Source organism: Punica granatum, chromosome 1 (assembly GCF_007655135.1).
Source record: "Punica granatum isolate Tunisia-2019 chromosome 1, ASM765513v2, whole genome shotgun sequence".
NCBI classification, from domain to species: domain Eukaryota; kingdom Viridiplantae; phylum Streptophyta; class Magnoliopsida; order Myrtales; family Lythraceae; genus Punica; species Punica granatum.
The window spans coordinates 42,943,480-42,965,652 of record NC_045127.1 but is presented as its reverse complement, the minus strand read 5'-3'; the positions used below and the strand labels follow the sequence as shown (position 1 = coordinate 42,965,652).

General features: G+C 39.8%; 4 protein-coding genes across 4 annotated transcripts; 1 reads left to right on the top strand and 3 right to left on the bottom strand.

Moving 5' to 3' along the window:
* The first annotated feature begins 565 nt into the window (after positions 1-565).
* On the top strand, positions 566-1,954 carry LOC116192050. The gene is made up of 3 exons (XM_031520457.1): positions 566-1,087; positions 1,211-1,300; positions 1,592-1,954. The coding sequence occupies exons 1-3, from the start codon at positions 769-771 to the stop codon at positions 1,657-1,659; spliced, it is 477 nt and encodes a 158-aa protein (XP_031376317.1). The 5' UTR covers positions 566-768; the 3' UTR covers positions 1,660-1,954.
* Positions 1,955-2,381: 427 nt separating this feature from the next.
* Positions 2,382-7,561, bottom strand: LOC116192048 (beclin-1-like protein). The gene is made up of 10 exons (XM_031520454.1): positions 7,345-7,561; positions 6,628-6,971; positions 6,342-6,512; positions 5,741-5,865; positions 5,560-5,608; positions 4,866-5,024; positions 4,365-4,450; positions 3,747-3,818; positions 3,384-3,533; positions 2,382-2,961 (listed from the first exon to the last, which is right to left on the bottom strand). Exons 1-10 carry the CDS (start codon positions 7,496-7,498, stop codon positions 2,721-2,723), a joined length of 1,551 nt encoding a protein of 516 aa, XP_031376314.1. The 5' UTR covers positions 7,499-7,561; the 3' UTR covers positions 2,382-2,720.
* A 902-nt stretch (positions 7,562-8,463) lies between these two features.
* On the bottom strand, positions 8,464-11,909 carry LOC116192236 (probable F-box protein At3g61730). The gene is made up of 8 exons (XM_031520717.1): positions 11,749-11,909; positions 10,679-10,881; positions 10,556-10,600; positions 9,742-9,906; positions 9,593-9,640; positions 9,116-9,286; positions 8,919-9,026; positions 8,464-8,766 (listed from the first exon to the last, which is right to left on the bottom strand). Exons 1-8 carry the CDS (start codon positions 11,841-11,843, stop codon positions 8,684-8,686), a joined length of 918 nt encoding a protein of 305 aa, XP_031376577.1. The 5' UTR covers positions 11,844-11,909; the 3' UTR covers positions 8,464-8,683.
* Positions 11,910-12,535: 626 nt separating this feature from the next.
* On the bottom strand, positions 12,536-20,387 carry LOC116192232 (histone-lysine N-methyltransferase ATX3). The gene is made up of 23 exons (XM_031520712.1): positions 19,077-20,387; positions 18,911-18,966; positions 18,617-18,794; positions 18,047-18,169; positions 17,895-17,963; positions 17,718-17,786; positions 17,539-17,630; positions 17,340-17,429; positions 16,919-17,054; positions 16,350-16,422; positions 16,102-16,201; positions 15,843-15,967; positions 15,397-15,542; positions 15,045-15,149; positions 14,816-14,880; positions 14,526-14,733; positions 14,193-14,276; positions 14,038-14,094; positions 13,863-13,952; positions 13,606-13,692; positions 13,424-13,498; positions 13,203-13,303; positions 12,536-12,961 (listed from the first exon to the last, which is right to left on the bottom strand). Exons 1-23 carry the CDS (start codon positions 19,998-20,000, stop codon positions 12,871-12,873), a joined length of 3,144 nt encoding a protein of 1,047 aa, XP_031376572.1. The 5' UTR covers positions 20,001-20,387; the 3' UTR covers positions 12,536-12,870.
* Between the last annotated feature and the right edge of the window lie 1,786 nt (positions 20,388-22,173).

Here is a 22,173-nt window from a genome sequence, read left to right as displayed (position 1 = left end):
CCTTGTTCAAGAACAGCTCGATGTGCCTTGCATCCAGTATCTGCATGGTTCCTACAAAATTGAAGTTTAAATCCTGATTACTCTTTTCCAAGTCTTCCGAAAGTAATTCTATCCCATATAGGTTGCAGCATCTAATGACCTTAGGATTCATTTTGCAACGAATACTTCCTCTCACTTCCAAAAGATGAAACTAAAATTGCAAGGACGGCATCTTGTACAAACCACCACCTACATAGCAAGTTTTTATTGCATTATATAACAGAGAAAGCTATCTGACTTCCTTTAACTCCTTTGAAACCAAAGGATTATGCTCAATTTATATATGTCAGGTAAACAACTGCAATGTAGCCACTCACCCTCACACGAGTTCAGGTCACAGACAGGTCAACCTCATCTCAATCCTATGCAATGTGGAATTTCGAGCTGTCATGTGGTTAATGGAGTTCCTGCTCCTACAAACTATCAGCCCATGCGCATGAACTCTGGGAATAAGTAAGTACCTCGAACATTCGCCACATTTTCTTTAGTTTCTGATCTATAACACTATATCGGAACAAAAGATTGGGTTTACCATGGCGGTGGACATTTCTTTACTGTTATATTAGCATAAAGACTTGATCAAACTGAATAATCTGAGAATACTTCGGTCCTCTTCATGTATAAAATTGCTCTTTCACCTTTACTATCAGCTTATGGGTACTGTATCATAAACCTGAATATTATAGGTCATGCTAAGTGGTGTTATTTTTGTCTTTGAGAAGTGTGGGGATGGACACAAGTACAGCTGATGCAGCACCAGCAATTCCACCAAGCAGTGCCATGTCATCGATGTCTGAGATGCCTGTGAGTCCGGCATCAGTTGTATCGAGCACCCACTTCCCCTTCTCAGCATCTGAGATATCGGGAATGGGAGTGGATACATCAGCACTCGACACAGCATTTACGTCAGATGTTGCAAGTTCGGTAGGATTGCAGCTAGTGCACGATGCTGGGCCCGGAAATTCTAGAGAGTCCCTTAGATCGCTAGATCAGATCCTGTGGAGTTTCAGTCTTTCAGATCTGACTGTGGATCTGTCAAACTTGGGAGGTATGCTGTGCATTAGACTTCTGTAGAAACTTAATCAGTTTCTTTGAGTCACTACTATGCATCAACCCTTTTACTTTATTACCAAGGGATTTTATCATGTAACCATCTTTCATGAAATTGCAGATTTAGGAGCCCTAGGAAACTATCCCGGTTCGCCATTTCTTCCTTCAGACTCAGAAATTTTGCTCGATTCTCCTGAGCAAGAGGATATAGGTAGACTGATTCTTGCTCCATGCTTTTCCTTATTTCCTTCTATTGTTTGGTTTGCTAATTTGAGCTGTGCAACTCTGGAGCAGCAGGCAAGCAATTGAGATCAGATATGCGGTTTTAATTTATATGATCTACTCTTTTGCTCTGCATTCCAATTGAGTTTTGGTTATCCTGTGGATTCCATCCTAGTCAATATAGAATTTACATAATTTCATGTGGAAACTTTTTACCTCGTGCAATGTCACGCTTGTGATATCTGTCAAGTAATAATGACTTTGCTTGATCTTTTTTCAGTGGAAGAGTTCTTTGTCGATTCCATCCCGGGGCCACCGAATTCTCAGTCAGATGAAGAGAGTTCTTGAGACCGAGGTTAGGCCTGTTTCTTATCTTTCAGAGTCGTTAGTATAGCATAGAGCTTAGGTTAAAGAAATAAGCACGTCACCTTGTAACTGGCAATTTAGGTCCTCTGCATCGACAAATACGAAGATTTGCACTTCCAAAGTCTTAGTCTGATACTATGTTACCTCAAATTGTAAACCAATATTTATTCGTATTAGGAGGATGTTTTCTCTCTTTACTTGATCAGTGCCATGGATATTTGTATTTTGAAGGTTTAATTATCTTTTTGCAAGTGACTTGGAAGAATTCCGTGCTCTACTGCTCTCTGTTATTTTGTTTATTGGCAATAATCTCACTTTCAGGAGGTTGCTCCTTCTTATCTTTTCAGTTGCCGGTTTCGAATTAAAACTCCTCAAAGAACTTGCTTAAGCTATAATACTTGAGGGTTAATCAACTCCTCGAGGAACCTGCTTAAGCTATAATACTTGAGGGTAATTGACAATTCATTCCTGCGCCATTCGCATGGTATTTCAAATTACATGCGCTCCCGTACACAATGGATTGTGGTAAATAAAGGAGTTCGAGATGAATTTAACAATAGCATTGAGGATCTTTTAACTGTGATCCCCCACTGAGCTTGCCAGGAATTGCTCGATTAATCTGCATACCAAACTTTGCTAAGGATTTGATGTTTAGCAAGATGGAACTATATTCCAGCAAAAATCCAATGTGTTGCCTGGTCTCATCTCTTAGAAGTCACTCAAATGCCAATTCCATTCAGAACACTCATCCACGGACAACCCAATTCATGTCCTCAAGACAACCCAATTCATGTCCTCATGAACGAGGGAGTCACAGTAATGCTCCTTTGTCATACACCGTAATCACACTCAGAGCATGAGAGCTGATATTTTCAAAGGTCACTAGAAACAAGTCAGCTGGAACACACATATACGGTTTTCACCCCGTGCATGATCCACATATCAACTGGTAATGCTTTCTATCATAATTTTAGGTGGGCAGGGAGATTTACTGTTGCTACTCTACAGGCTATTTACAAATAATCCATACGGCCAGCTTCTGTCTATGAGTTGCGTGATCCAAACTTAAGGTTAGTCCCACGCTTTGGATACAAAGCCCCAACAGCTGATGGATCGGTGTGTTGGGACACTGTCGCAGAGAGTGGCTGGAAGTTGGTGTTCCCAATGAACCAGTAGAGAGCCCACTTTAGATTGCAGAGAGTGTACTTCAGGGCTTTGGTCCAATTCTCCTGCTTGTTGAAGCTTTGTGTGATTGAGTAGCTCTCGACTTTATCGTTCTCTATCCTGCAAGAATATTATACATTTACTAGCTGTCCACGATTATCCCATGATTGTTCAGGCGCATATCCTAGGAAACAGACCCTTACTTCTATATGACTAATTATGTTTGTCAACACAACCGCTCAGCAGCAATTAGAGAAAGTGAGGGGGTCGATATTCCAAACAAACAGTTCACTCTCAGGAGAACATTGTAGATTTCCAAGAGTTGGAGGATCTTGCAGCTAAATCTTTACATATTGTCAAGGGAAAAACTGAGTCAGCTAACTCTTTTGTGCTTATTCACATAATTAGATCCAAGGAACATGATTGGGAAATCTATGGTAGCATTTTGAATTCAAACAACGGGTGCTCAGAGAGGAACCAAAGTAAATATGCAACTGACTCCTAGTTCAGTATTTAAGTACTGTTTCCATGTGAGAACTTACTTGTAAGGCAACTTGAAACATTTTTCAGGCGGTATGTTGTTATCTTGATCCTTTAAGTTGGCAAAATCAGCAAAGTCCTTGAGACATGTCAAGTAGAGAGTCATAGCTTTGTCATAGCGCGTGCTCCAGAACAGGTTCACTGGACCAAACCTACAAAATTCTAAGCTGTCAAAACCTCCAGATGGCAAAGAATCAACTCAAACCTAAATCAGATGCATGATAACAAAACTAAATACAAAGCTTAATAAAATGAAGTTAGTAGTGAATCCAATAACCTAACTGTTTTTCAGAAGCAAACACAAGGTACTGTTTGAAATAGAATACAGAGATCAATCCAATAATGAGGAACTTATTCATACTTACAGCTCATAAGTATTATTGCTCAGGTCCATAATTCTGGGGTAGCTACCCATGGGAAGTATCTTGATTCGATATCTATTTCGAATAAGTTAAAGGAGGTCACAACTGACACTTTGTAGAATCTTGTCAAAACAAATTGCTACTGAAGAAAGGCTCAGCACATTTAATAGTCTACCTACTTTTAAAGCTCAAAGCAACTGAAAAGTATCACTTTTACTGAAAATAAACCATTTAAGTAACTGTTCAAAAGTACTGTAGAAAGTGTGACTATTAACAAGTGATTAGGAATGCGAAAAGCTTGAAAGAGATGCAGAAGTTGTCCATGGGTTATCCAGTCAAAAATAATAATAATAATTGTACATGGGAATTAGAATAACACTTCGCAAGCGATTCAACCTTAATGTAACTCTGCAGGAAAAAGAAAAGCGTTTGCCTTAAAAACTGGCCTCCAAAGGGACAAAATTTAGAACCAAAGCAACAATATTACAGTAGCAAATGGGGCACATAATAAATTCTTTTGCATGGAAAGAAACTGTAGTAGTAAAGCAAGGGGAAACTGTCACTAAAAAGTTGCAACAAACTCATGAGGTAAATTAAAGAATTTTCTAGAATTACGGATACGGAAACTTTGGTCGGAAGTACTGGCACATTGTATGTAGGAGGAGGCAAGCTTGACCCCAAGCAGCATTTATTTCATCCCACTCAACCTGAAGATTTCAGACATTATAATGAACACCAGTGTCAACAGCATTGTGACACACGAAAACACTACCTAACAGGCACATAGCTCTTTAAAATTCTTAGCCACATTTCAGAAGCATATACTCCACAAAGCAGGGACAAGATTGTTTTCAGCCTTCATAAAGATTTCAGAGAACTTTAATCCCCAAAGGCTGGCAATGAATCAGTAGAATGTGGTCAAGCCAGCTGGAACTTAAGAGGGATTTACAGGCTCAAAATTGTTCTCGGCTTCTCAAAAGTTGCGGAGTGAGCACAACAAAGGTCAGGACTCAGAAAGAGTGTCGATTGACTGACCAGAAAAGAACAGTTCGACTTTTTATTTATAATTTTCTTTATTATTTATCTTTTTCTTTTTTCTCAAGAAAATTCAGCACAGCTCACAGGAATTTTAGGCAGTCGTCCAAGGCGGAAATTGTTTATTGTCCCAAAGTCTCCATCATGCCAGATGGGGAATGCATCTGTCAGAACATTTGTTCGCTTCAACAGCTCTAAATGTGCTTGTGACACTTCTATTTTGGCCAAGATTGCATCCCTTTCTTCCTGTTAGTTTTTGGCCCCCAAAATAAAGAAATGTGTTAGTTAGGCGGCTGCAAGAAATATGCATGTATATATATATGTATGATTTTGTATGTGAAGCTTATGGCTGAAACATGTAATAAACCAAGAATGAAAATTCAAATTCGTAGCGCAAACATTATAAACTGTCAACACTAAAATGTGGCAAATCCTTCAGAGAAGATCGATATTATTTCTACGCGCTGATGCTAGTGGTTTTCTTAACTTTCACAAGATACTGCAGTAATCATAAATAATCTTCATCAGCACAAGCAAATGAATGAGTATAAAGTGGAAGGCATAATATAGAAAGCCCCATAGAGCTTTGTTAGTTTTAACACAGGAGGAACTTTTGAAATCGGTCAAGACAGCTTTCATCTACCAAAGGAAAGTTAAAAGAGTAGACTATAGAAAGCATTTAAATTATCATCACTTTGACAATAGCTGCAGATCAATAATTAATCGTTACAGCTCCTAGGAAGCAGCTAGAATATGGCAAATATATAAAAGACGGACAAACCTGATGAGATATCAACTGAAACTGAAAATTGTTGAATTCGTGCCAATACCTGATGCAGAAAGTTCAGAAATGTATATTAATTGCCAAGAGGTTGTGCTATGCAGAAGTTAATCCAAGGCTGAAACCATGGGCTTATGTTATATCATCCCAAACTTGTTAGCCAGTGAAGCGAAGAACACACCTTTCCTCCAGTTCCTTAAAGCGGTTCGATTTTGTCTCCAATTCCTTTAATTCAGCAGTAACTTCGGCATACTGTTTCTCTGTTTCTTCTATTGCTGCTTCAAGTTTCCTCTCTTCTTCCTCAATCTTAGATGTCAGCAAGAAATGATTCAATCAGAACCGATCTCATTAACAAATAGCTTTCTGTTGGTGGGGCATAGAGGCATACACGCAAAGTGCATTATTATGACAAGTAAAACAATGAGAAGTGTCAAACAATATGTTTGATAATGATAAAATCAAGCATTATCCAGCATTTCAGAAAGCACACACCAAGCGTTCGGGAATTTTCAATTTAGCTACTCCATACCATACTAGATGCACAAAATTAACTACCAGCTATTCTTTTTCTTTTCAGTTGATCTGAACCAAACACTTCTATGTAAGGGAAAAACTTAACGAGCATAAAGCAGCATCTCTGAACAAGTTAGAGCCTGCAAAGCTCATGCATGTCTTATGTCATATGTCCAAAGGAGGATTGACCTGGTTACATGAGATCGAGAACCATCAATCAACCAAGCTCAGTAGGGAATATAAGTAACATTAACACCTGTAAGCCGTACCTTTAGCTTCTCCTTGAGGAAATCTGCCTCACTAAGAACATCGCGTGACTCACCTTCCATACGTTGGAGACAGGCCTCATATGCTTCAATGTCTCTGTTTACATCTTCAACCTCCTTATCAAGTTTATCAGACAACACTCTCATGCATTCAAGACACAAAGGTTGCTCCACCTGAAGATAATACACACCGGAAATAATTAGTACCAGCAGTGGGATGAAAGTGGAAATTTCAAAGCAAAAGGCAAAGAAAGAATTCATGCTGCATTGGAAATTTCTCATAATTGACCTGGGTCTGTGTTGTGGCAATCTCAAATGCACGCTTGAGAACAGTTATAGTTGCATTAAACCCAGAATTGTTCGGAGCAATGGGAGCACCATGGGCTCCATCAGACACTGGTGACTGGCTTGCACCTCCATCAGAAGCTGATTCATTCTTGTAGACGACTACGAACGATTCGTCCATCGCTTTCCCTGATGAACTCGAATCAGTCTGCGGAGGACCACCCCCTTGAGGGCGCGGAGGAAGTCCCTGAGGTTGGGGCCTCTGTTTTGGCAACACAACAAATGAATTGTCCATGCGAGTCGAACCCAACACGCTGCTGGCTCCATGAATCGAAGACCCATGCATCCCTGCCGACATTCAGCCACACGTTTCGCTTCAGAAAACCACTGGCTATTATACTACATTACATCGAATACTACACATAAAACTGCATTCACAAAATGAAACATAAATAGCTAGCAACACAACCGCGATGAACTTTGCTCGATAACTGTAAAAATGAAGCCTGGAGCACCGATTTTTCCATCAGGACTCGAAATAGCCACTCAGAAGCAACAGTGAGCAATCAATCAGATGATCAAGTGAATCAATATGACTGTGTTTTCTTATAGCACTAAAAAATTCAGCTCCAGCGAGCTACCTCGGGCAAGTACCAATTGGGATCAAAAACGAAACTGAGGAAGTGAAAGTTGCAGCAATGGAGGTGGGGAATTCTCTAACCGGAGCGAGAAGAGGAATCGGGGAGGTACTTGTCGACGTAAGAATCAGCGCCGACGAAGCAGAGGGAGTGGTGGCAGTTCTGGCAGAGCCATCGGGGGAGATTCTGATCCACCGGGAAGGCCCGGCCCTTGTCTTCGGCCGTCGTATGCTTCATCTCCGATCTCTTCTTCTCCACCCTATCAGAAAACTTCGCGCTTTCATGCCCAACTGTTTGCTTGCGATTGCGAATCACTTCAATCCTTTGTTCCGGGGCCCCGTGGAAGGCTATTCGGGTCGGGTAGAAGAGCTGATTGAATCCGACTTTGAATTTAGTATTGGGGACAAAACGGATCACACCAAAAATGGTCCTGAACTTATGATCATTTAAATTTAAGTCCCCATATTTAACTTTTCAAATCAAGCTCCTAATGTTTGAGAAATATCTAATCTCATCCCTTGGACATGGCCATCGGATATCTATGAATGATAACCACCATTGGCCTTGACTGAAGGTCCATCGTACATCAGCCCCGACTGTCATTGAGGAAAGAAAAAGAACTCAATCGGGCCCTCGGAAAAGGCCACTAGTTATCAATTTCTTCAACCGGGTGTGATGATTGATGAACTTTCTAGAGAAGGGAGTAAATTTCGATGTTTTAGGAAATTCAAAGGACTTCATCCCATAAAACTGAGGCAGAGGAACTCAAATTAATGTATCATTACGATTTATCAGCTGAGATTTTTTATTTTATTTTTTTTCCTTTTTGTCCTTGTTAAGTTTTTTATTTAGGAAAGTTAATCGACTTATAAAAAGCAAAGTGAGTATTTTAATTTGTTGAAATCCAAGTAATGGTAATTTATTTTTCGATTGTTCTTTTAAAGTGAAATCCCATAACACCGAAGTTATTGATAACACATTATAGCTGCAGCCTTGATCGGGTTCTCATTGCTGTCTCTTCTGCAACATATTCGTTGTAAAAAGCAAATTCCTGGTGCAATAAAATTTTTGGTTTTCCTGGAGGATAAAATTAGAAGAAAAACCAGGCTATAGGCTATGATCTATTATTTGTTCCAATAGTATTTCATGAATCTATAATATTCTCACCATATCCTTTAGCTTATGCATATATAAGCTGTGACTGTTCCGCTCGAATGTGTCAAGATAGGAGATGATGTGCAGGGATGACTAAACAACTCATAAAAATCAGTTATTCATCCTGCAGTTCGTAGAAATTGCCTACAGACTAGCTCTACCATCATTTACACTTTTTGAATCCATCGCTCTGCTGTGAAATACTATATTTCACTTTTAACTTGCTTATAAATGGATCGATTTATTTCCTGTTGATCTTGGATCCGATTAAAGAAGCTGCTGGGAGATCCTAATTGAAACGATTTCTCCATCCACTCCAGCTTTCATGACATGGTATTTGACATTTAGACCTGCTTCATATTTCGGGTAAGAACATAAAAATCAGTAGATGGTGAGGGGAGTCAAATAGGCAATTGGTCATGGTATTTTCATTGTAGTTCGGTTTGCTGCCTGCTCTATTAACTGAATCTAAAAAGAGAAAGAATAGTATTTGACAATTTACCGTCATTCTTCTGCAAATTGGTGTTGACTGCTACAGCGTGGAACGCTATCATTGCCTTAGGTTGCCAGTCTTTAGGCTTCCCCACCCATGAGGTGAGATCGAATATCGCTGACAAGAAGTCACGGGGATTAGCAAAAGAAATAATGGCTAAGATTAGTAAGAAAGACGTCAAGATATGCTAGAGTTTTAAGATTCACCAGAGGTGGAGGGGTCATCGAGGTGTTTCACATCGAAAATGGCCCCAGAAGCTCCATCTGCACTCTTTCTGATGTCGTGTGATCCTATGACCTGGTATTCCCAAGTTCCCTCCTGGTATCCCTTGTTCAAGAACAGCTCGATGTGCCTTGCATCCAGTATCTGCATGGTTCCTACAAAATTGAAGTTTAAATCCTGATTACTCTTTTCCATGTCTTCCGAAAGTAATTCTATCCCATATAGGTTGCAGCATCTAATGACCTTAGGATTCATTTTGCAACGAATACTTCCTCTCACTTCCAAAAGATGAAACTAAAATTCCAAAGAGGGTATCTTGTACAAACCACCACCTACATAGCAAGTTTTTATTGCTTTATATAACAGAGAAACCTATCGGACTTCCTTTTAACTCCTTTGAAACCAAAGGATTATGCTCAATTTATATATGTCAGGTAAACAACTGCAATGTAGCCACTCACCCTCACACGAGTTCAGGTCACAGACAGGACAACGAACAAGCTGCAAATCTGAATGCATTCAAAATGTAGGCATATACAATATAAGCGATTCCCCTGAGGTAAGAAATGTAAGAAGTATATGGCAGGTCGATCGAGGTAACTTCATGTACCAGCTATCCAGATTCCAGTTTTGATGTTCTTTAACACAAACGAGCCATGGGAGTCCAACATCTTGTCTAAATTCTCCTCTTTTGGGATCCTCACCGAAGTGGCCAGCTTTTCAGTCAAAAGTGCAAGTGGTGAATCAAAAGAAAATGCGCCAATACGCAGCCAGTCTTGAGATTCCAATAAAAAGAAATTGCAGATGTTAACAGCATGTATAATCACAAATTGAAGATTATGCGCATTGTGATGTAAGCCCATGCATGAGTACATAAAGGAAAAGAGCATGATCTGCTTTGATGATAGATTTAAATCTAAGGAAACAATCCTGGATGCTATTCAGTTCAGATACCAAACTTAAAATTTGATATTAAGAGTTAACTAGCTTTCGCTAAATGATAAGTAATGCCCGCGCCTACTCCCATGCAGTTCTAGTTTAAAAAAGATGGGTGAATATTGCAAAAGTTAGATCACCCATTAATTTACTCCAATGCATGGTTTTGGTTAATTTGAGTTACCAACAAGCCCAATTAATGAGTCAGTACTAACACATAATCTTTTTTTTTTTTTTGAAGTCGCATATTACGTTGTCTTTATTGCTATTGCTATGGATGACCGATTGGTGCACTCTAAAACTATTAGGGTATCCTAAAATCAGTTGTAGACAACGGTCCTAGTCTGTCAGGTAATTCTTTATCTTCAATTCTCCACTGTCTTTATTGACGGTTATGATAAAGCAAACTGACACAGACAATGCCGCTATCATACTGTTGTCGAACTGCTAAATACTTATTTTACGACAGAAAGAATTGAGTCACATACCAATGTGCTTTTCCTGCTGACGGAATGCGTAAGAGTGGCTACCATCTGTGGACAAAGAAAAGAGTTTATTCCCGTTGCAGTCTACTACTTAACAGGACATGAAGAGAGTTTCAGAATTTGTACCAAAAGCTGAAGAATAGAGCTGGATCCATTTGAACGAGGTGTTCTTGGGTTCCGGAACCTGAAGATCGCGTAAACAAGCGAATTTCCATATGCTTTCATCCATAACAAGATGGTAAAACCATTTGCTCGTTGTTGCAAGCATCAACAGAGATCGCCCGTCAAGAAACCTCGCAATCGCAGTCCAGACGTCCTCATCTTCAAAGCTATTTTATCTCAAATAAAGTATAACTCTATCAGAATCGGCAATGAAAGTATTTCCAGATCTATATTTACCAGTGGTAGTTCAGGATCCAGATATCAACATTGAAGAAGATCCACATGAAGCAGTGATAACACAGAAATCACCATTGGACCTTGAGAATATGTCTCTGCACTTCTACTACGTCAAATATCCTATATAATTTTGTCAACGGCCTCGCAAATTCGCAATGACTCTGTTCCAACAAAAATTTCCAAAACTCAAGCAGGAGGCTGCAGAAACAGGTGCTGGCCGGAAACGCAAGCAGCGGTTCAATACTTACTTTCAGTCAGAACAAAAAACAGAGGTTGCAGAGCTGCCATTTGAGTTGCTAAGAGCTCGTACACCTAACTTAAGGTGAAACTACGCATAGCTATATAGTTCATGCAACCACTGAATACGACATCGGATACAACTTCATCACGATCCATTACATACAACTGCAGCAAGCAGCTCAATATTTCGAAGAAACTGATCGATTCTGTGAAACAGAGCACTGATGATGTTCAAAAGGATCAGCGATCAGCCTGAGATTTGAAATTCCAAGAGCAACCTCAGGGCTCACATGGACAGAGATAATGAGAGGGGAGCACCAAATGACAAACCAGACAGAGAGAGAGAAGATTGAGAAGCTGAAATCGGGAGCTGGGCATCAAAGTCGAAGCATCAAAAATGAACTCGAGAACACGAGCTCAAAACAAACAGCAACTGGCACGATCAGCTCCACCACCATAGCTACTCATGCGGATGCAGTTTTGCATAGAGATCATGAGCAAGTTGCAGCGACCGTTCTAGAGAGAGAGAGAGAGAGAGAGAGAGAGAATGTGGTTACCAGAAGAAGGTAGAGTGAGGAGCTATGTAGCTTGGACGAGGAGAGATGCTGCTGCATGTGCAAACCGATCTCTCCCTTCTCAATCGCTTCCCCATCCCCTCTCTCTCTCTCTCTGTCGAAGTCACGACGTGAAGGAGGAGATGGAGATGGAGACGGAGACGGAGACGGAGACGGAGGGAGTGAAAGCCTGAACTGAAAGCTCTCACGCGCACGGCTAGCTCCCCACAACCTTTTATAGTCGCGCGAAAATTTGAAAAATTCAATTATTTTTTTTCCAAGATAAAATAATATAAGTTTAATAATTTAAAAAAAAAAAGAAATTACGGGAACAGTAGTTCAATTTCCGTTAGGCGTTAGCAGTAGCAGCATCAGTTGTAAAAGGCAAGGGCCGGGTTAGGGTGGCTCTATTATTTTGATCCAGCCGTAACAAGCGAGCACCGGCAGCGATCCAACCGAAACAAGCGAGCACCGGCAGCGATCCAACCGAAACAAGCGAGCACCGGCAACGCTCCTACCGAAACAGACCGTTTAAATCAATGGGCACAAGGAATTCATGGACTTTGGATTTCCCTCCACGTTAACAAGGTAACCATGGAACCTCATGAACGATTCGCGTAATGAACGATCTAATTTCCCGATGGCCCTCTCGTATCTCGTCTCATACTCTCAGTTAATTTCTTTTACCTTATATTTCTATCTTCCTTCTTTACTTTTGAATTCCACAAATCTACAATAACTTAAGACGAGTAAATATTTTTAGTGATATACATATTCACCTTTTGAGAAGTACAAAGTGAAAATAGCTGCACAAATTTTTGCATTTATATATACAAATATACAATGTCACTGACAAAAATTGACACCAGCTGGTGCAATCAAATCTCCGAGCTTTATCTGAGTTAGTAACAATATGAAAATTGTGGAGGTGGGGGGTGGTCATGATCTCAAGGAATCAAAAGAATTGGTTATAAGCTTGTTCGATGAATAATGGCAGTCGGTCTCTTCGCTTATCCCGCAGAGGACGGAGGCGGAAGTCTCTTTCCATTTGGAGATGATGCTCAGTATTCCTCACAAACATCCAATAGGGAAAGGTGATCGAAAGTCTCCTAAGTGAAGCAGCAGCTAATTCATGAATTTCCTACAGTTGGGAGCTCTGCAAAGGCATGGAACTTTCGATTCGTCTTGTTCGTCGGGGTCAAACAAGTAATCGTACCTGTCAAAATCATGGTTAAAAATGTTAAACGCAGCATACTCTTTCCATCTATATCAGAATCCACCCCAGTTGCGTGTATGCTTAAGCGAAAGTTGTAGTTTCTACTATCCACAACCATAAAAAAAATCTACCGTCATCAACAAACAGTTAAACATGTTGTTGGACACCAAGCAAGTTTTCTCGAATCATTCGATGACAAAATCATAGTCTTTACTGAGAGAGGGAGTGAGAAAGCGCTCACGTAAGCTCATTGCCAACAGACACATTCGTCTTTGCAATCAGAACTATCCGGCTGTCCTCGTCACCCATACTCATTATTCTTGCATAGCAGTTGGGCGTACACTGCAACGAGCACATAAAGGGGTTCAAAAGATAGTTTCAACAATAAGTCTGTCACTTCTCAGTTGACAAAAGGGAAATTAAGTTACTGAACCTGAAGTTTCTAGAGTAAAAATAACTTACAGAATGATTAATCAAGCGGGCTATGTTCCCCTTGTAGGTCGCATCAATTACAACTTCATCACTGATCTTGAATAGCTGCATGAGATACGATTGAAGAACAATATTCATACACCTCGAGCAATACAGACTTAATGAAGACAATTCAACAAAGCCTCATATAGGAGAAATAAGAGAAAACTCACATAACAGTCTTTGCCCTCTGACCGATATCGCGCCTCCCTCAGATCTGCAATGCTGCGTCTCACCTGCTCACCACGATACTCAACAACCTACATAGACGTGACCAACTGTTACTACCATGAAGAAATAAAACTTCCTAACTATTTCACACAGAACTGTCACGTCATATCAGAGGCTATAATGGTTTTAGGTGAAGAATCACAGATACACAATTTAATTAAGGGAATAAAAAATAAAGTCATCGTGAAGTCCTGAATACCATTTCTCCTTCCTGTATGTCTCTTCGTGCAAAAAGACCCCATCCATGAATTCCAGATTTTCCAAAACATATTCGATGATCTTCTGTCCTCTGGAGCAATTAATAACTATATTAGCAAGATACAAAACTCAGACCAAGGAGGCTATTAAAATATAAATCAAGAAATGCTCCTTACTTGCAAGTGATACAGCCGTTCCTTAAATGAGGTGAAAGTTTTAGAACCGTCTAACTCCTGCAATAATTATAAGGACATCAGCCCATCGAAAATGATAGAAGCAAAGGCAAACGAATAATGACGATTTGGTATGGAGGTTAAGAAGACTATAATACCTTATCATTCCTCAAACCAATTACTGCATCCAATGAGTGAATGCGTGGACCCATGGGTCGGTGACATACTGCTTCTTCAGGCTTCTGCAGAATCACAATAAGTAGAAAACCATATTAAGAAACTATGCAGTGTAAGCAAGCAAACAAGCCTAACCTTCCGCCATAATGATCAAGTTAATCGAGAAAAACAAGACAACTTGCAGACAGACAATAATGGCAAAAACAATTATAATCTCTTCCAACTAGAAGTAGATAATGATAATTATAAAAAAAGTCACAAAATCATAAATGGAAGATAATTGTTTGACATGAAGGATGTAAGAGCTTATTTACCTTCTGGTTTGACCTTCTCAAGACTCGACATCTGGCAGCAGAGAGTGGCTCGAGTTCATCAGTAACTTCTTCAGGGGAATCAGGAAAATCCTTCTTAGAGACCAGCCTAGAACCCCTGAAGGCATTATGCTTGTTCTCAACCAAGCTTCTTGCAGAGAAAATTCCAGAAGGGGTATGCACAACCAAAACAGAATCCGGCTTTGGAAGCCTGAACACAAATGGGATAGCTACAGGTTACAAAATTCAGATTACATGAAAAAAAAAAAATGAGGAAAAGGACCAGTCCCGACCTGTGAACAGCACAATATATCATCTTCTTTGTTATTTGTCTCCCATCCTTCTCCAAGCAATGCAACTGAAAATACATATTATATTACATTTATAAAAAGGAAAGCTTGAAGCCAAACCAGATTACTTTCAAATATTTCACTTAAGTAGAAATCCAACACTACGTCCAAAAACCCAAAAGTTTCCCCAGATAACATTAATTATAGGAGAAGAAACAAAATCACAACTTACTTCCATGCTATATCCTGCCCTTGCTGCACACACTGCATGGAAATACGTCGCACATTTGCAACACTGCATGCAGGAACCATGGGTTTGTTTACAAATTATGCAACTCTGCAGCACAAGCAAACAAGAAAGACTTAATTTACCATCCATGAATATTTGTAGAATCATATGATGATCTAAATTTCTCTAAATACACATAAAAATGAATTATCAAACGTGTGAACACTTAGATTCTTTCATTATTGAGTCCTCCATGTATGCTACTACAATGAATCTTTCTCAGTTTAGATAACTAATTAACTTGCTATAGTTGAGCATCTTTCAGATAATTGATCAGAAAGAAAGCAAAGAGTACCTTCAGAAACGAGCTTGGTGGGATTCTAAAAATCCCAGTAGCTGGTTCCATTTTCTCATGATTCAGGAAACCAACTTCAGGGCGAAACCAAGCACAGGTGACATGAACCCACAGATTCCCAACATCAGATGGCTTCAAAGCACCGCCTAGAGAAGAAGTCAAGTTCACAGTGGAAGGCTAACTTAATAGAAGCCATTAAGAAATGCACTAAATGATAAACAGGTGATGCATTTTCAAAAAGCTTATGTATTTTAACTAATATTAATAGTAAGAAGAATAGGTATGCATATTTCACTATGACCTGATGGAATTTAATAAATAAATGAACATGTTATCTGCTCAATTGATTTAGCAGGAGCTGAATTTTTCCTCTTTTGCTTGCCTTAGTTTCATAAAAGAACAAATGACAGTGAGATAGCAATGTCTGATTACAAACTAGACCGAACCTTGTACAGGACAAAGGCAGCACTCTCTCTTCACATCAGGGGTTTCGCAGGCTCTACAAACCCATGATGTGAAATCCTGAACATTGCTTGCCCCGTAGCATTCTTGATGAACAGCTATCTGACACCTGTAACAGAAAATTCCCAATGAAATAAATAAATAGCTGGCAAAGAGACAGATCCACCTCACATTCGGAAAGTTTTAACACTCATAAAAGATACAAAGCATTGATATGAGTCACATGACTGGTAGATAAATAACCTATTGCAGATTATGATTTTGTTGTAGTCCCAATCTTCCACCCATCTGCATATTGCACATCTTTCGGTTGTCCACTTGGCAGAAACAGGCTCATACTTCCCTGCAAAGAAGAAAGTACCCCTTTAAGTTCCTTTAAGAAAATTTAAAACCCAAACAGTTTTTAGCCAAGTGCAACAATACGCGTATGGATAATCAAGGAAAATGAACAAAAATATATGACATGTGCACTAACATAATAGAGTAGTTACCTTTTAGAAAATCGGTCAACTGCTTCATATCTAACTTGGAAGTATCTAGACCATGGTCATTATATGCTGCGATCTGAATAACATATCTAACAATCAGCACAGAGATTGTAATTACACTAACAAAATGCACGGGAGGGGGCAGGCATGCAAATAAACAAGAGTTAAATGTTGTTCCAAGGAAGACACGGCACAGAATCCAGGACTAGAGCATGCAATACATATAATTCATTGTATGATGCATCTCGGAGAAGGCTGAAAACTGAACAAACTGTCTATGGCACTTCATACTCATAAAAACTACGCATCCACAAAGTCAGTGACTCAGCGCTGAAACAAATTAACATACTGTCAAGATACAGCCAAGACAAGCTAGGTGCTGACAATCAACTAGTGATCCGGAAAGCTAGGCGCTGATGATCAACTAGTGATCCGGATGTTATAATCTTAATCACAATGTCAGGAGTTAAATATTTTCAGCCAAGTGAATCAAACCATCTACAATCCTTAATATGAGTGAAAAAATCCATCAAATAACCGAGTTTAAGTAAATGGAAAAAAGTGATACAAACCCATCTTTCTAGCGTTTCCATTATGCCCTTCACTTTGACACTGCATTTCCACTTTTTGGCTCTGCATCCAGTGTGCCGTTCCCATTCACTGGGTGTTTGCTTCCTCGACCCACATGAACCACAATTGCAGACAATCCTAATAAAACACAGAAAGAGTAAGCAACTAATGAACCCTTAAGCATCAAAAGCACTTCATAAAGCTTAAAATTGGCAGTATATCCTATTTGACCAACTTGGAAAAAAAAAAGTAATACAGAAAAATTCTAAGGATCAGAAGAGGTGCCAACAGGGTAATTTTAAGAGCATTTCATAGGTAAGAGTATGTAATTTGGAAGAGATGCCTTGGTCACCAACCAACAGAACATATGACTGGATGAGAAGAAAGCAAAAAGGATGAAAAAGGAAAACATCAAGGACTTACATATGAAGCTTAGGAATGTAAGTTCCCTCCATGCCATTGCACACAACTGTTACTTGGTCAGACATTGACGTCTGCTTCTTTTCAACAGATCTGCTTCAACCAAAGCACTCATCAGATTTCAGCCTTGAAGGAGGCTGCGGACACAAAGTCCCTCAAAATGAACATAAGGATGGAAGATATGGCTATGACTATGACTTACTTCACTTTAGGCTGCAATTTTTCTGGTTTTGCCATTCTGCAACTGAGCTTGGTTGTGCAATCAGGGCAATAGTAATCAATGTTCTCCAGATCCTTCAAACAAATCATTAATATCAGGAAATCTGTCCTTATTCATAAGTTGAAGAAACGATCAAAACGATGCAGCCTATGGAGACTCACCTTTAAAAGTTGACTGGGAATCTGAGCACACTCTGCATGCACCCAAACATCACAACCATCACAGCATACCTAAACAAGGAGTCATTCATAAAACCAAGGTAATCACCATCCGATGGATATTTATAATAGATAAAAAGTAATCCTGGTGTAACTGGTAACAGTACAATAATAACTCACCCAACTTCCACCATCTGAATGGTGCCAAATCTTCTTACATATGCCACAATATTGTTTGGACTCGAGTAACTGCAGGAATGATGAACATAAAATTTTAAAAAACTCACGTTACTATAATGGAAATTAAAGCTCAAGATGCAACATCAACAAACCTTAGCACAGCGTTTGCACAAAACTTGAACTTGACCGCCTGGATGTTTCATTCTCTTTGTGCTTTTACAAGAAAAAATCAAGCCGCAGCTGTCACAAGCTCGTCTGTCCTTAGATTCTTCATGCTGCAGATAAAGCAACAGACCACAGATCAATAAAGATCATCCCTATAAATCTACAGAAAATACTTCTACCAAAAGCAAATACAAAATTGTAATGATACTCTTGTTGCCCATGGAGCACAATTTACAATGCTTACAACCATAAGGGGCCAAACAAGACCTGCAACACTGAAGGCAACAAAGCAATTTGTCTGCACACATACGTGACTTAAAAGATGGATGAGAAGCAATCACAGCAAATGCTCCCCACCAGCGGGAACTTGTAAAGATTATCGGTAAAATTGTGATTCTCAACCCATGGCCAAGAATAATAGCATATTGCATGCAAAAAGTAACTTCACTGTTTCATTTCGACTCGTCAAGAAAGAAGAACGACAATCTCTAGAGAGGCATGAAAACTACATAAAGAGCTAATCCTGAAAATACCAGGTAGAACGACAAGTGACATACCTGATTCTGACAAAGACCAACACCCTCTTGGCTCCCACTGGATTTTGCTTCGGGACAAGATATTTCACCATTCCCGAGATTCAAGTCTATATAGCCCTCCTCAGCTAAAATTGCTTCCTCAACGGCCTTCAGGAAGTCACTGGATTTACTTTTGTGAAGTTGGGTCTGACCCCGAAATCTGAGGAAGGAAAAACATTCACCACATTATTATTATTATTTTATTATTAAAAACGTTCTTTCAACATGGGGCAATACCAGACAACATCGGTGGCTGATAAAGCAATAATTTTTCACCTGTCCAAATACTTTGCGAAGGGGAATATCATGCCTTGCTTCACCCATGCATAGTCCTGTTACCAAAATACAAGCTTGAGCAGAAAAGGCAAGAAAATTTTGTCGTGTAATCAAAGAACAGAACACCCAAACCAAAGGAGAGAGAGACGGTGGGAAAGAACAGTACCCTTTGGGTTCCGTTCTTGGAGAAGCCGAAGAACATGACACAGAGGGAACCAGGGACGGAGCACCTCAAGACCGAATCCGGAGCACTGACCCAGGGGTCGATCACGATAGCCGGCCAAGCAGGGTATTTTTTCCCGCACTTGGCCCAAAGAATATCGCCCACCGTGAAATCTTCCGGCCTATAAACCTCCTTCTTCATCTCAACGTCCCCTTTTCTCCTCTGCTCTGTGCCCTTCTGGCTAAAACTGGGCACACACCCGACACTATCTATTGACGGTGAAGAATTTACACTGTAAACTAAAGAACTACGAGAATTCAATTGCCTCCTAAAATCAAAACTGTTCAACGCTGTGCATCTCACTTTAACTTCCTGTAAAGCTTCAGCATTTTCAATCCTAAAATGGTTATTATCTTCTGCCCGGCTACCCAATTCTTTGTCCCCGGCTACTTCACAATTCGCTGTGCCATTCTCCTCATTGAGCTGCTTCGTGCATCGGGGTTCGGACCCGGGAACTTCCTTTTCCTCCCCAGTATGGCCGGCATCCCCAGTGCTTGAAGCAATGCATTCTCTGCTTTGATCATTATCAGATGGGCACACCACTGAATCACTCGATCTGGGAATGCCTTTCTTAAAGCGCAACCGCGAATACGTCAACAACGGAGTAGCGAATCTCTCAGTGCTCCCGTTCGACTCCTTCTGACGATTCGATTTCTCGGAACTGCATTCGACTTCGCCGTCCAACTTCGACTCCTCGCTGCTACAGCAAGAGCCCGAAATGGCGCTCTTTCCAAAAGAGCAGCGCCCGTTCGCTTTCAATTTCTTCGATTTCGCCAATAAATAGGCAGTGGATTCGACATCAGGCTCCTCGAGCTTGCACCGCTTCAAGTTTGGCATCTCGAATTTCATCGGACGTTTGACGATCATCGTAAAACCATGAGAACCCTAAACTCAACACAGACACACACCCCCACCAACAGCATATTCTCGCCACGGCACGACCGGCCCGAATCACCACTCACCCTGCCGGTCGCGAATGGCCCCAGAGATTATGAACGGAACCCTAATTCAATGGCTGCCGGCGAGACACAAACCAAACCAACAAATTCAACTCCGGGCCGGTTCTTTACACAGAAAGAGGTGAAAATCAACCAAGGAAAGCGCAGGACGACGACGACGAATCTTCTCCGGCAAAATCAGCGAAGAACTTCTGCGAGAGAATCGCTTGCTTGGTCGCTGCGTTGAATTTTGGCAAATCGGAGTGAAAGTGAGAAGGGACGGACGACGGGGAATAGAAGCCGGGGAGAACTGCGAATATTTATTATATATTTATTGTGGATTTAATTATATGAAATTATTTTTTAATGTATTTTTTGGGATTTTCTTTTTTAGAGGGGAAAATTGAGCAGCACGGCGGTGCTGACGTGGCGTGAGGGCACGGGATTTTGGCTCCAAAAATTGGGACCAGGTTTTTGGAAATTTGGAGGGAGATGGGATGACGCGAAATCGCGGCGACGGGGAGCGCGAACCCCAAAAAATTGGGAAAAAGAAAGCGGATCAACGTAATGGGCTTTCGGCCCATGGGCTCGAAAATGGGCTTAGCTATATATTGAACTTGTTGATGGGCTTGTTGTTGGTCAAGGGTATTAAACACCAAGGTTCAAGGAGTAGAATGATTTTTCTTTGCTAGCAAATATTAGAATGATGAGAAGATAAAAAATAATAATAATTGATTCATATGAGAAAATATTATGTGAGTACTGCTCATCTACTGTTATGGGATCACTTTCTCATTTTCAAGTATTCTGATTGGGTGTTATTCAACCGAGTGGATAAGTAATACTCATTTAATATTTACTCGTTCATATACAACTATATAAAATTACAAAAGTTGGAACAACTTCTTGGACGATACCACATAGGACGTGGGTAATTTGCTGTTGAGTGACTTCTAGAATTCAGACCTATCGTAACATCACAAATGACTTGTTATTACCTAAGACTTCACTCATGAAAATTCAAATCAATATATATATCCACACACACATATACACTCATAATTTATATAAAAATTATCTATACCTATACACATATTACTTATATGAGAAAAGAAAAACTGTTTGTCTAACTTTCCCTTTTCGATATTACCTACACTGCAAATACTTGAATATTTAACAACCACTAAATAAATGATATAATAGTAAAAATGCAAAAAAAAAAAAAATACCCACTCACTTTTTTCCCCATCACACATCTCCTATTTTTTCTCCTCTTTCACCCTCTCTCTTTATCTAACGTCCAATATTTCCACCTTTCAAAAGAAAAAAAGTCCATTTTTTACAAAGCTTTTTTTGTTCAATCAGATATTTTATTATTTTAATTATTCTTTTATTTCATTATTATTAACACCTATTTTTCATAATATGTGAAAATAGCCAAGCCATGATATGTGTGTGATGATTCAATAATTTTTCTCGAGTCTATGATGAATTTCGGGTCGGATTTAGAGGAAGTAGGCCATTTATATTGATTCGGGTCGGACCGATCAAAGCCCAACAAGATAAAGCCAGTCCGTTGGAAGATCAAGCCCGATTCTTGGAGCCCCGCAAGGAGAGCCCATTATGGAGGTATACAAATATATCCAAATGTATATGGGCGTGCATGAGCAGAGGAGATGGGGAATTTAGTTTCCTTGTCAACCAAATTACTTAGTGATCAAGCATGTAATATTTATGCAATATTCTCGTGTTATCTCGAATATCTCTCTGATATATTTTGTTATCTTATATCTAGGTAGGCTAGGAGTCAATTTCCTATTTCGATTTTATTGCAATATCGTATATTGTTGTGTATCCGATTACGATATATTATCTAGGATTTCATTGTATCGCCTACATATGTGTCGTCTTGTTCATTGTTAGGCTACACACACTCGTCAATCAAGCTCATACTTTTCCTATCTTTCATTTATTGCACTTTACCTTACCCGCACTTTGGTTTATCGCACCTTTCAATGCCCGCACGTTCAATCCTCATACCTTTACCTTCAACCGATTCCTAGTGAATCAAATCTATTATCGTTTTTGGAGCTTCCGGGCAC

Coding starts and splice junctions, on each gene's coding strand:
- LOC116192048 (XM_031520454.1), bottom strand. CDS start 7,498: ATGAAGCATACGACGGCCGAAGACAAGGGCCGGGCCTTCCCGGTGGAT. Junction 5,609..5,740: donor TTTAAGGAACTGGAGGAAAG/GTGTGTTCTTCG, acceptor TTTCTGCATCAG/GTATTGGCACGAATTCAACA. Junction 3,534..3,746: donor AGCAATAATACTTATGAGCT/GTAAGTATGAAT, acceptor AGAATTTTGTAG/GTTTGGTCCAGTGAACCTGT.
- LOC116192236 (XM_031520717.1), bottom strand. CDS start 11,843: ATGGGGAAGCGATTGAGAAGGGAGAGATCGGTTTGCACATGCAGCAGC. Junction 10,882..11,748: donor CCTCACTCTACCTTCTTCTG/GTAACCACATTC, acceptor GAGATAAAATAG/CTTTGAAGATGAGGACGTCT. Junction 9,027..9,115: donor CGATGACCCCTCCACCTCTG/GTGAATCTTAAA, acceptor ACTTCTTGTCAG/CGATATTCGATCTCACCTCA.
- LOC116192232 (XM_031520712.1), bottom strand. CDS start 20,000: ATGATCGTCAAACGTCCGATGAAATTCGAGATGCCAAACTTGAAGCGG. Junction 18,795..18,910: donor TTCGCAAAGTATTTGGACAG/GTGAAAAATTAT, acceptor TTCCTTCCTCAG/ATTTCGGGGTCAGACCCAAC. Junction 16,423..16,918: donor TGGAAACGCTAGAAAGATGG/GTTTGTATCACT, acceptor TATGTTATTCAG/ATCGCAGCATATAATGACCA.
- LOC116192050 (XM_031520457.1), top strand. CDS start 769: ATGGACACAAGTACAGCTGATGCAGCACCAGCAATTCCACCAAGCAGT. Junction 1,088..1,210: donor GGATCTGTCAAACTTGGGAG/GTATGCTGTGCA, acceptor ATGAAATTGCAG/ATTTAGGAGCCCTAGGAAAC. Junction 1,301..1,591: donor TCCTGAGCAAGAGGATATAG/GTAGACTGATTC, acceptor ATCTTTTTTCAG/TGGAAGAGTTCTTTGTCGAT.